This window comes from Syzygium oleosum, unplaced genomic scaffold, assembly GCF_021117445.2.
Source record: "Syzygium oleosum isolate NSW1041296 unplaced genomic scaffold, Sole_v2.1 Sole_v2.01, whole genome shotgun sequence".
Lineage (NCBI taxonomy): Eukaryota > Viridiplantae > Streptophyta > Magnoliopsida > Myrtales > Myrtaceae > Syzygium > Syzygium oleosum.
The window spans coordinates 19,028,141-19,040,562 of record NW_026607485.1 but is presented as its reverse complement, the minus strand read 5'-3'; the positions used below and the strand labels follow the sequence as shown (position 1 = coordinate 19,040,562).

General features: G+C 37.7%; 1 protein-coding gene across 3 annotated transcripts; it reads right to left on the bottom strand.

The window, feature by feature from the left end:
- Positions 1-591: 591 nt before the first annotated feature.
- Positions 592-8,563, bottom strand: LOC115683504 (protein DEFECTIVE IN MERISTEM SILENCING 3). Of its 3 annotated transcripts, none has more exons than XM_056309583.1 (11): positions 8,435-8,563; positions 8,116-8,196; positions 7,798-7,953; positions 6,239-6,286; positions 3,789-3,932; positions 3,480-3,594; positions 2,964-3,198; positions 2,455-2,646; positions 2,053-2,373; positions 1,370-1,595; positions 592-890 (listed from the first exon to the last, which is right to left on the bottom strand). In XM_056309583.1, exons 4-11 carry the CDS (start codon positions 6,281-6,283, stop codon positions 855-857), a joined length of 1,314 nt encoding a protein of 437 aa, XP_056165558.1. In that variant the 5' UTR covers positions 6,284-6,286; positions 7,798-7,953; positions 8,116-8,196; positions 8,435-8,563; the 3' UTR covers positions 592-854. The 3 variants fall into 3 exon arrangements, with proteins under 3 accessions (XP_056165558.1, XP_056165529.1, XP_030463894.1); XM_056309554.1 differs by having other exon boundaries at positions 7,798-7,919; XM_030608034.2 differs by lacking the exons at positions 6,239-6,286; positions 7,798-7,953; positions 8,116-8,196; positions 8,435-8,563 and adding an exon at positions 5,134-5,283.
- Between the last annotated feature and the right edge of the window lie 3,859 nt (positions 8,564-12,422).

The following is a 12,422-nucleotide window of genomic DNA, read 5'->3' as shown; positions in this document are numbered from 1 at the left end:
CTCGGTTTCACCACATGTTCATAATTTCGTCCTACTACCATGACAAACATTATTGATCGAGCAATAGATATGATCTAGATTCCGACTCGAACAAAGTATTTGTTTTCTCCTAAAACGTTTCATAATCTGAGTGAATGAGAGGAATTCACGTCGATTTGCTCACATGTACCAGTGACCCTGCGACCAGGGTGTATGGTCAACTTGTACTTTATGTCCAAATTATCGGACCGTGGCACAATTCCTAATGCTGCATTCTTCGTTGGTGTGGTAGGCTCTATATAATACTTGAATAAGAAAAAAAGGTACTCAATATATAGCATACCACATTATGACCCCCCAAAAAAAAAAAAGCATACCACATAAATTAACGTGGTACGAGTGTCATCAATCCGATCATATATCCACCTTTCAATAGTAGGAGATCTTTGTATTTGTCACAAAAATAAAGATTTCTAAGGAAACATTCGATTGCAATATGCATATGTGGGCCTTTCTAGCTTGGACTTGTTATCTAGCTTTAACTCTATTTTAGTACTACCAAATAGATTCAAGCAGCCCTCGATGGAATGAGATCAGCTGCTATCACTCATAGGCAAGCCAACCAGACATTGGACTTGTAAAGGAATTGGCATGCATGTTCGAAGAGAGAGATTTATACCAAGTCAAAAGTACAACATCCCAAATACAATTAAACCGCATTAAACTGAAGGAAATAGTCCAATCCATAGAACTAGGAAATAAGTCTTGCCGAAAGCTTAAAGAAGACAACAAGTCAGATGAGTCGGAGCATCTTGAAATTATGTCGGTTTACTCCGCTTGAATAATTGCAAAGATCTCTTCCTTCAACAAAAATTTCATCTGGGGGCCATTGGGTTGCTTCCCAGATGAACCTAATGCAACCATAGAATGACAATTTGTTAGAGTTTTGTACTATATACAAAGGCAATCAAGAAGAATTATACCAAAAGCTTTCCTAAATGTCAAAAGCAATCCCCACATCTCTTATGCTTCCTGACCAAAAATGGGTAAAAAAAAAGTTCGGAGATGCACTAAATCTATGTATTTTTATTTTGTGTTCCAATTGAACATGGTAATATATAATAGGAACCTTCGATTTGTATTGACTAAAAAGTTCATTTGCCATATATTTTCATTAGAACATTCAGTCGGTTTTAAGTTCGGTTAATTGAACAGTATGCTGGACAAGTTCCACTATATATAAGAATGACAAGAACCTAATTTACGCACTAAATTAGCACCATAGACACATCAAAATGTGCTAATCAGTGGAGAAATGTTCCAAATATATATATATTTTGACTGCAGTTATAAGGTCAATGCATCACTTTTAAAATGGATCAGGCATTACCTGGTTCGCATAAGAAGAGCTTTGAGCAAGAAACATAACAAATTCTTGCTTCTTTCTCTCAAAATTCAGTTTGGCGTGATCCAGCATTTGTCGCTCTCGTTGCAAATCTTCCAGCAGTTTTTCCCTTTTCCATTTCAAGTCCTTCATCTGGTTTTCTGTTTCATGGTAATTTGCAGGACGACTGGATGCACCCGATGGTACTGCAAATCTCACATCCACATCCTCCCTTAAAATTGATAGCAGGGACAAATGCAGCAGAAGAAGATTCCAGTTATTTTTAGCCAGAGAAAAAAACACACTCTCCAACCTGACTAAAAGGAAATATTACAAGCAAGTTGATATTTTCCCAATGCAAACAAATGACAGACCTTTTTTTAAATCTGACTATTTATCCATGCAAGTATTAACTTGTAGCCACAAGCATACTCAACTTGATTCTTCTGAGAATCATGTTCAAGACTTGAGCAAGAAGACACAATATTGATGAGAACAGAAATGATTAGAGATGAGCTGACGTAACCAAAGAAGCCATCAAGATCACGAAGGACCATGAATGGCCACTTTTTGCGGCATACTTGTTTTTTTAAATAGACCTTCCCAATGTTCAGGAATTGCTTACAAAAATACATCAGAATTTGTACAAGGATGCACAGTGTCATTGATGATGGGCAAAGTTGTCATACCGGTTGCCTAGGGAATACATGCCAGGACCTCTAATTATTCCACCATCCAAAGAGATGGCTCCGCCACTGATTAAAGGACGAGCACATAGCATATGCGCCCGCGTGCTATATACTTGAGTCCGAGAGAAAAGATGATAAAATAGAGTTTCCCTGAGACCATGACCACTGGGTGTTAAACAAATGAGATTGGTGGTTTCTATGTTGACCATATTGACTGCAAAGCCAAGGAAACCAGGCGGACACTCCCCATTCGGTAATCTGGGCTTAAAGAGATCAAGCCTTCTCTGCGAATCATCAGCTACAAAATCACCAACATATGGTCTGACAACATTAAATGAAGTAAATTAGTTTCTGTAAAAGGTTAAACTCCACACCGTCCATCAAGACAGATAAGAATCACACCTTAGATCTTCTAAGCAAATGACGAGAAATCTTCCATTTAAAGTCCTCCCAATGGAAGAACTAAGCCCATGAAGACCAGCACTTTTATCAATACCGCCTTCTCTATTATATGTTTCTAGAGCCTTGAGGCCTTGTCGAGTCTGGCAAACAATGGAAAGCATGGTGTCCGCTCCTAAATACTCAGAGAGAAGCCTAAACCCCAGTCAAGGAGAGTGATGAATTGAGATTAGAGCAAAATCATGAACTAAAACTACACAAATTCAATTTAGGAAATGCAACGGCAAGTGCGAGATATTAGAATTCGTAAGTTTGAACTACCCTACTTGCAGCCATATCTCATGAGCATTCATGAGACAAGGCTCACTGCTTCTCTTTTAACAATCTAAAATATTGATCACGAGACATCAACAAGTGCAGTGACTTCTAACAAAAAAACAAATGATTCAATCACTTTTGACGATAGGAATTTCAGTTCTAACTCCTAACGATTGATGACAGACAGTACAAACCTGCTAAGGTTTTCATCATCGACTTTGCCTAGAGTAGCAACTATGCCAACGACATCCTTGGATAAAGCAAGAACGGGAGCCTGAGTGCCATGACTATTTTTAAGTTGGCACCATATTCCAGCGGCAGATTGGTCACGCTTCAATATTTGCTCAGTTGTTTCCTCATCACCTCCATTGGAAAGGCTATTATCTTCAGCAGTAGGTGGGGCAGAAGAATGATACTTCCCAAGAATGACTGAGTAATGACAAGTCAGCAAGAAACATGTTAGAAGATGCCGTAACAATCAAAGAAGTGGCCGCTGCGCTCTGCTTTTCATTTGAGAAAATCTGTGACCTCACTCCACTTGATGATGTGCATAGTATGCTGACCCAGTACGAATATATGAGGCTGTCTTCAAGGTCTTGCCTTTTGATTTCTTTTCAATAATATTCTGTATCATAAGTAACCATATTGCAAGGAAAGAAGCCCAGATTTCGACTTCCATTTAAAGAAGCATCAGATTTCACATAACATACCTTGCTTATCAAGAATAGAGTCATCCAATATGTTTTTCTGAGCCTTCAGAGATTTTATGTTATCCTCGTGCTGTTTGATTTTTAGACCAAGAGACTGTAGATCATCTTGAAGTCTCTACAGAAACACAGGCGAATATCAGTTGGATTGATCTGTTCGATCTAAAATATGTTCTCATCCCTGTATTGACTGCGCACTAAGTCAATAGAGACTGAACAGGTAAAAATCATTGCTCCTAATAGCCTAGATGTAGATGAATGTTTGATCTGTATGACTCTCCAACAAAATCACGAGCCAATTCAAATACAAACCTTAGAACTGCTAATTAACGCATCTGCCTGTAAAACACCTCCACTCAGCACTCCGCTGTTCGCATTAGCAGGTCCTTCATTCTGATCAACCACCACCAATGCCAATGAGTCTTGGCCGGGTAATGCTGTTGCGTTGACAGAATCCTGAAAAGAGGTGGACATCATCAGCTAATTATGTGCATCTTTGCAAACAAACAAGCTGAAGAATGCAGGTCATGCGATTTGGAGTAAACTTGAGCTGTAAGTATCAAAATAAGTATATAACTGTCACTCGTACACAGAGAAATTCAAGGCGACAGTGCATAATTTGAGTGAAAACGTTTGGACTTTTCTTACTTCAGACTGTCAATGCTACCGTAATGAGTAACAAAAATATGTGCTTGAACAGATATCTTCTCATGTAACCGGAGAAGCCAAAGAACAGAACTTTTCATTCCTGAACTCATCGCAGTATCTGCCCATTTCTTTCTGGTAAGTTCAGCAGATTGTCATGATTGCAACAATGAACTTTCTTTGTTGCATCAGAATTAAAAGTTCGATGAAAAGTGTGGAGCTTATAGCAGTTCGCAAATTTAGATCGTGCCCAAAGAATGACATGCAGGTTTTCTCATATTGATAAATAGCAAAAAATCTAGGTGACAAATGAATTGGCAATGTTCCAACTTTAAAATGAGCTTCCTAATCAATGAATGTAACCGGCTAAGGGAGTCGTCTGCTTTATACCCATGTTCGAACCAATTGGTCCAACACCCACACAGCGAGTCCTCAGTTCTTTCTGCAAAATACGCATTAAATTCCCGCCAAGCTCCTAACTTTTGCCGAGATTAAATATACCTTAGCAACAGCCCATCTCTCCGAAATTCGCCCGATACGCTATACAAACTTGAAAGGTTTGAAATTTCACTAACATAATTACGAGTAACCTCTACAATTCTTACCAGGATTCTTCCAAGTAATCAAACACATTGTCAAATCCGAACACATGTTTTCCTATTACGATCTGAATTTCCGACAGATGATACCAAACTCGAATGATACGAAATCATCCACGGCCAGCTCCACCAAGATCGCATACCATTTGCATATGCAAAACTCTTTCTGGGTACTTAAACCCCCCAAACCCAATACCTCCGAATGTCGAAACGAGGACATGCAAGCACGAATTATACAAAAAATCTCGGCGTTTTCCGCGAAAAAAACAAAACTTTTCGAGAAATCGAAGCTCTGGAGACAATCTAGTTCGTTTTCCCGTTACTGGGTACATCATATTTTTCGCAGCGATCATACGCCAAACGCAAGAACAAGGAGCGAAAAGATCGCGTCGAGTGGGGACTGCGTCGCTCACCTGGTTGTGGTTGTTTGTCTGAGACGTCGACATGCTGAGGAACGATTCAGTTGAAAATGGCGGAGCGCGCTCTCTCTAACTCTCTCTCTCTCTCTTTCACTCAGGTACGACAGCTTATTGGTAGACTCTCGAAGACTGTGCAGACAAGTAGGTTTTTAAATTCGAACAACCTTGTCAAATCTCAATTTCCTCTAATTTCACTTACCAAAAATAGAGAATTTAATTTTGGCCTTCTGCATTTATGAACATAACAAAATACGTCGTGAAATCCGGATTTTTTATTATATAAGCTAGATATTTTAATATCCTATGAATTGCATGCAGTATAAATGCAGATAGCCAGAATTAAACTCTCCGGCTTATACAGCAAAGTCTCTGGATTTCATATTATATTTTGTCATGTTCATAAATGCAGGAGGCCGAAATTAAACTCTTATTTTCATATCCTACGAATTGTATATCAGTGTAAATGACAAATATACCAAAATAGAGAATTTAATTTAGGCATTCTGCATTTATGAACATGACAAAATACGATGTGAAATCTGGATTCTTTACTATATAAGCTAGATATTTTAATATCCTATAAATTGCATGCAATATAAATGCAAACAGCTAGGATTAAACTCTCTGACTTATATAGCAAAGTATCTGGACTTCACATCATATTTTATCATGTTCATAAATGCAGAAGGCCGAAATTAAACTCTTATTTTCATATCCCACGAATTGCATATCAGTGTAAATGACAAATATGTCCTTATGTGCTGCCCATGGATAGATACCTCCTTTCTTATCATCATTACCTGCCATTTCCAACAAAAAGAAAGGAATATAGAGAATTTAATTTCGGTCTTCTACATTTATGACCTTGACAAGATATGACTTGAAATCCAGATATATTGCTATATAAGCTAGATATCTTAATATCCTATAAACTGCATGTAGTATAAATGCAGACGGCCAGAATTAAACTCTTCGGCTTATATAGCAAAGTATCAGACTTCACATCATATTTTGTCATGCTCATAAATGCATAAGGCCGAAATTAAACTCTTATTTTCATATCTTACGAATTGCATATCAGAGTAAATGACAAATATACCTTTATGTGCTGCCCATGGATAGATACCACCATTCTTATCATCATTACCTGCCATTTCCAATAAAAAGAAAGGAATATAGAGAGTTTAATTTCGGCCGCCTACATTTATGAACAGGATAAGATATGATGAGAAGTCCAGATATATTGCTATATAAGCTAGTTCTGGTAGTTTGCATTGTTACTGATGTGCAGTTTATATGACATTAAAATATCTAGCTTATATGGCAATATATCTGGACTTCACATCATATCTTATCCTGTTCATAAATGCAGGCGGCTGAAATTAAACTCTCTATATTCCTTTCTTTTTATTGGAAATGGTAGGTAATGATGATAAGAATGGTGGTATCTGTCCATGGGCAGCACATAAGGACATATTTGTCATTTACACTAATATGCAATTCGTAAGATATGAAAATAAGAGTTTAATTTCGGCCTTTTACATTTATGAACATGACAAAATATGAGGTGAAGTCCAGATACTTTGTTATATAAGTCGAAGAGTTTAATTCTGGCCGTCTGCATTAATGTTACATGCAGTTTATAGCATATTAAAATATCTAGCTCATATAGTAAAGAATCTGGACGTCATATCATATCTTGTCATGTTCATAAATGCAAAATGCCCAAATTAAACTTTCATTGTCATATCCTATGAACTGTATATCAGTATAAATGACAAATATGCCCTTATGCGCTGCCCATGGATAGATACCGCCATTCTTATCATCATTACCTACCATTTCCAATAAAAAGAAAGGAATATAGAGAGTTTAATTTAGGCCGTCTGAATTTATGAACATGATAAGATATGATGTGAAGTTCAGATATATTGCCATATAAGCTAGATATTTTAATGTCATATGAACTGCATATCAGTAAAAATGCAAACTACTAGAACTAGCTTATATAGCAAAGTATCTGAACTTCTCATCATATCTTATCCTGTTCATAAATGCATACAACCAAAATTAAACTCTCATTTTTATATCCTATGAATTGCATATTAGTGTAAATGACAAATATACCTTTATGCCCTGCCCATTGAAGGATACTGCCATTCTTATCATCATTACCTGCCATTCCCAATAAAAAGAAAGGAAAATTAAAACTCTCAAATCCAACTACTTTAAAACAATTTGCATATTAATTGTAAAAAAGAGATGTTATCGGTCAAGATGTAGGAAAGGTTTTCACTTGGAGAAAAATAAATAGGAAAAAGAAATGTTCCTTTTTTCTTTAAACTTTTTTCATAACATTAGCAAATGAGCAAGCGGAACCAAATTATGAAGTCAAAGCATACATGAACACAATTCAGTTACTTTTGAATGACTCTTGCATGATAGATTTAATCGACAATGGACATTCTTCTCCTCTAAATTTAACGCAAAAGGAATGGAAGACGGAGACCATCATTGTCACTATTCTTAATTGTTTCAATAATGACAAACCAACACCTAATTCCACATGTCTAATAGCAAGAGAAAAAAAAAATCTTACAACACAACTCTTACAATCATGGAAACAAATGATTTCATAAATAATGTCAAATCACGCACCTCTTCATATCCTCTGATTGCATGCCACTCATTAAATCCTTGTACTGCCCTCCATGTTTTCCAGTGATCCGAAGACTCAACAATATCAATTGTTTCTATGTCTTTGACGGTGTATCTGAATGCTAAGGAATTATTCACTGTTATTATGATCCATATCTAATAAGGAAAAAAAAAAGAACAGACATGCGGTACTAATTGTGAGATAATAGCAAAATCCTACAAAACCCCACAATATAACTTTCTCAAACCAACAAAAGCTAAATAAAATAAAATAAAAATGCAGGCCTAGGATAGAAGTGGGAGGACACAGATTCTCACTGAATCAATCCATGATTATTGCTGGAAGTGCACCAAGCCGGAAGTATTGTCCACCATTTCTCAGATTCAATTCTAAAGAACCTGGAAATACACAAATGAAAGTAATAAAAATTTCTCTTGATTCACTACTAAAGAAATTGAAACTGCACAATCGGAAACATCTTCCGGCATCAATATCTAAGCATTAAAGTTATTATATCATTCTAAAGCTACAGAACTGAATACGATAAGAAATATAAATGGGCTACAACGGCATCGACAAGATAAATCAGTCAGAGATATCCAGATCTAGTAAGAGAGAGAAAGTATGATCATTCACCTTCGCGATTTCGAAAAGTCTAATGCTTCGACTCTCTCATTGCTTTCAGATTTGACATGAAATAGAGAGCTATGGAGGAGAAAGAGTTTCGTCTTTCTTGCTGCGGAGGAGGAGGCGCAAATGATAGGGTTTCTCTAGAAAATAACTTTTATACTACGGACACGAGAAAACCTATCCCGACTTTTATCTTGACTAGAGGTGGCAAATGGGTAGGAGGGTTGGGTTTGGGTGAGTCATAATTTAACCCAAATTTGCCCATTTAACTCACAGCGGCCAATTTATTTTCTAAATAATTTAGATGGCCCATACCAATCCAATCCAATCCAGATCCAAACCAAACCCACTCATATAACTCACATTTTTTAAACTATACCAATTAAGCATTCAGTAAATTTAAAATAGTAAAAATTAAGCATATTTAAAAGACAAAAAGGCCAAATAGATGTCCTCTGCCCTTTCTTCCTCTTGGCTCCCACCTGAACTCCGGCTAGTCCTTTCCCACGGCTCCTTCGACGTACCCTGCCGATTGATGATGTGGTTGGTTCTCCTCATTTAAACCACGTAGCATCGACATCCGATGCAAACCATGTGGCTTAGCAAACAATCGTGATTGACCTGTCCATCGCTTGAGGGAGAAGGTGGCTAAAAATGACGGTCAGATTGGGATGAGAGAGAGAGAGAGAGAGAGAGAGAGAGAGAGAGAGAGAGAGAGAGAGAGAGAGAGAGAGAGAGAGAGAGAGAGAGAGAGAGAGAGAGAGAGAGAGAGAGAGAGAGAGAGATTGAAACTGTTGTTTTTGCTCGAGAGACTATCGCTAACAAGATAGAGAGATTGAAATTGAAACTGTTGTTTTTGCTCGAGAGACTACCGCCAGCAAGACTGTTGCTAATGCTGGAGATGCCGCCGGCAAGACCATCGATATAGGGGGCACCGTCGGTGACGGTTCTCTTTGCCCTTTCTCCCTTTGTCGAAGGAGAGAGGAATTTTTTACTATTAAAGAATATATGGTTATTTCTTTTTTTATTTTTCTTAAACTAATTACTTTTTTGGGTTGAAATAGGTTTAAAATGGGTTTGTTCTGAACTCACTAAGACTCACATCTAGTTGGGCTTTGATATTGTGAACCTTTTTAAACCCGTGGGATCATTAGCGTAATCAAGTCCCCGTACTCAGAATCTCTGATTCGTAGAATCGTGGTATTTCTCCCATACCCCGATTAGGTTTCTAGTCAACCTACCAATAATGACTAGTGGCGACTCTAAAATCGAAAATTTAGATAAAATAGGAAATTACCATTCGCTATCACGTGAGGTATGGTCTGGGAGAGACCCTTGCACGGAAATACCTCCTTAGCGCGTAAACCCGGAAAATCCAAAAAAAAAAAAGTGCGGCGCGACAGGCTTGACGACTCCACTGGGGAGTTACCTTTTCTAAGTGGACTTAGGCCTAGATAGAACGATACGCTTGTGATTTGTGCTTGCAAGGATCCTAGGTACGTCCCGCTGATAATTGTGTTAAATGTTTTTGCAGACGGGAGGTATAAGGGTGTAGTCTGTGTTAACTTTTGTTTTGCAGGATGGTGTCGGGAATGAATGTGAAACGATTACTTTAGAAGTGCTGTTTGATTACTAATTGCTATGCACGCATTTGAATAGCTTAGGCACTACACCATTGGCATACACCACCCGTGGCCCAACCCCGGCTACAATTAGGTTTACCTTTAGGAGGTATGTGTTTAGGTGAAACTGTGAGCCGATTGCTCATGGGATCGTTTAAATATAATACCGACCACCGAGATGGAATAATATTCTTTCACTTTAGGCTGATTGCCTATTGGGATGGAATCCCTTATCCATTAAGGTGGTGACCTCGAGCCTTTAGAATACCTTACCCTTTTAGGCATCAAAACCTCACTGGTTGCATTTGCTTGTCTTTGTGGTTGGTATACCTAAAACCAAACCGCAACATTTTGGTAAGCAAGTATCGTTGCCCTTCCTTCTTTTATAATTTTGCAAACTAGTTGGCACATTTTTCAAAAAATACCTAAATGGTGATCAATGATTGGTTTAAATGTCCTTTCTTATTAGAATGAATGATTAAGGCGTCGTACTCCATTATGACCATTCTTTCGTTTTTAGACGAAATGTATAGGTCCACGGCATTCAATTGTTTATCCATTCATTTCGATGTATTCGAAATTGTAAACCATAGTTTAAGACTTTATGGTCTAAATGGAGTGTGATGAAATGGGCATTTATACCAAATATTGAATTCATCCCTGATTTCAACTATATACTTTTTTAAGGCATAAACGGATTTAAAGTGACATTTGCATTACTTTTTAAGTATGCAAGTATACTTTACCTCCATTTTACCTTAAAAGGACATATAATTGAAATGGACGCATTAAAATCAATCGGTAATCCATGGTGAATAATAATCAATTTCTTTTACGTGCTTTAGATCGAAATGGGGAAACTAGACATACAAGTCATTTTGATTCCAAGGAAGGAGCTTTTGGCATGGTAGGCAAACATGACAAAAGATAACAAAGTATACGTGAAGGAAAGACTCGGGTATTTGTTCAAGCTCATCAACCTAGAGTACCAAGTGAGTTTAATTCAAACATTATCCCATTTCTGGGAAGTTACCACCGCCACATTTCAATTGAGCGAGCACAAGATGGTACCTACACTAGAAGAATATACGGCAACCATGGGGATTGATTTCGAGTTAAGAATTATTGAGCCCCCAATTGGATTATCACCCATGAGTGTTATAGCCGAATTCTTAAACTTGAAGACCCCTGAAGTGGAAAAGTTGATCAAGTCAAATACCGGGATATTTTCTCTATCCTACTTGGTGGCCAATTACTCCAAATTGCCAAAAGAAACTGGAAATACTTCTGCAAGGGTTTTCACTCTTGCCTTCTTCAGATTCGTCTTATTCCCTACATCAAGGACTGAATTGAATCCTCTCGTTGCAGTAATTGCTAGGTAAGCTTGCCTAAAATGGGACTTCTCCAATATGCTCTTGGCAGAGACCATCATTTTATTGAACAGATACCAAAATCAACAAAAAGGTATACTTCAAGCCTCAGCTGGGTTACTTTCTGTGTGGTTTATTTCCCATATCCGACCTTGGGAACGTCATATGCGCATTCAAGAGATCAACTCATCTACCAACCCTATCGAGAAGTATTTGAAACTTCAAGACAAACTGCCAAAATACTCCTTTCATGAGTGGGAAAACTTCATTAGAGCATTAACTCCCGACCAGTTTCAATGGAGAATTCAATAGCCGAAGATAGTGAAGCTCAAATTACTTGCCAAGAAGGCAATTTGGTGCATTTGCTTGGATTGAGTGGTGGGACAGCTTATTGCCCACTAAGAGTCATACGGCAATTCAGAATGATTCAGCAAGTTCCACCTATTTAGCATCCTAAGGAGTTCACATTTGAGATACCACAAAAATCTCGATCAGAAAGGGAAAAAAGAGAGCTACGAACAAGGGTTGATGGGATCGTGAATTCCTTGAAGAAATCAACTAAGCAAATAGTACAATGGCCTGAAGATTTGGAAGGAGAAATGAAGCTCTTTTTGGCATCCAACGAGTATATAAAGTGGTTGAAGGCTAAGCGACCAATCGACGTCAAATCATATGTACCCTTGAGTGTTACTACCCATTTCGATGAGCCATATATCCCAGATACATTGTGCCAAGCATGCCAGGTGTAGAGCTGTATGTTCCCGAAGAGGTTGTAATCGATGTGGAAGAATGGGAGACACGAGCCAATGAATATGAAGAGGCTGAAGCTACCTTAGCTAGCAAGAAGCCTAGACTTGTTTAAGCTAGTGTTCCCCTATTTTGATGTATAGCATTGTAATAAAAATTTTCAAAATTGAAACAATTGCTTAATGAATAATTGCATAATACAGTTTCAAAGTACAATTTGAAAAAAGTCACCATGGATTACAATTCTTTGAATTG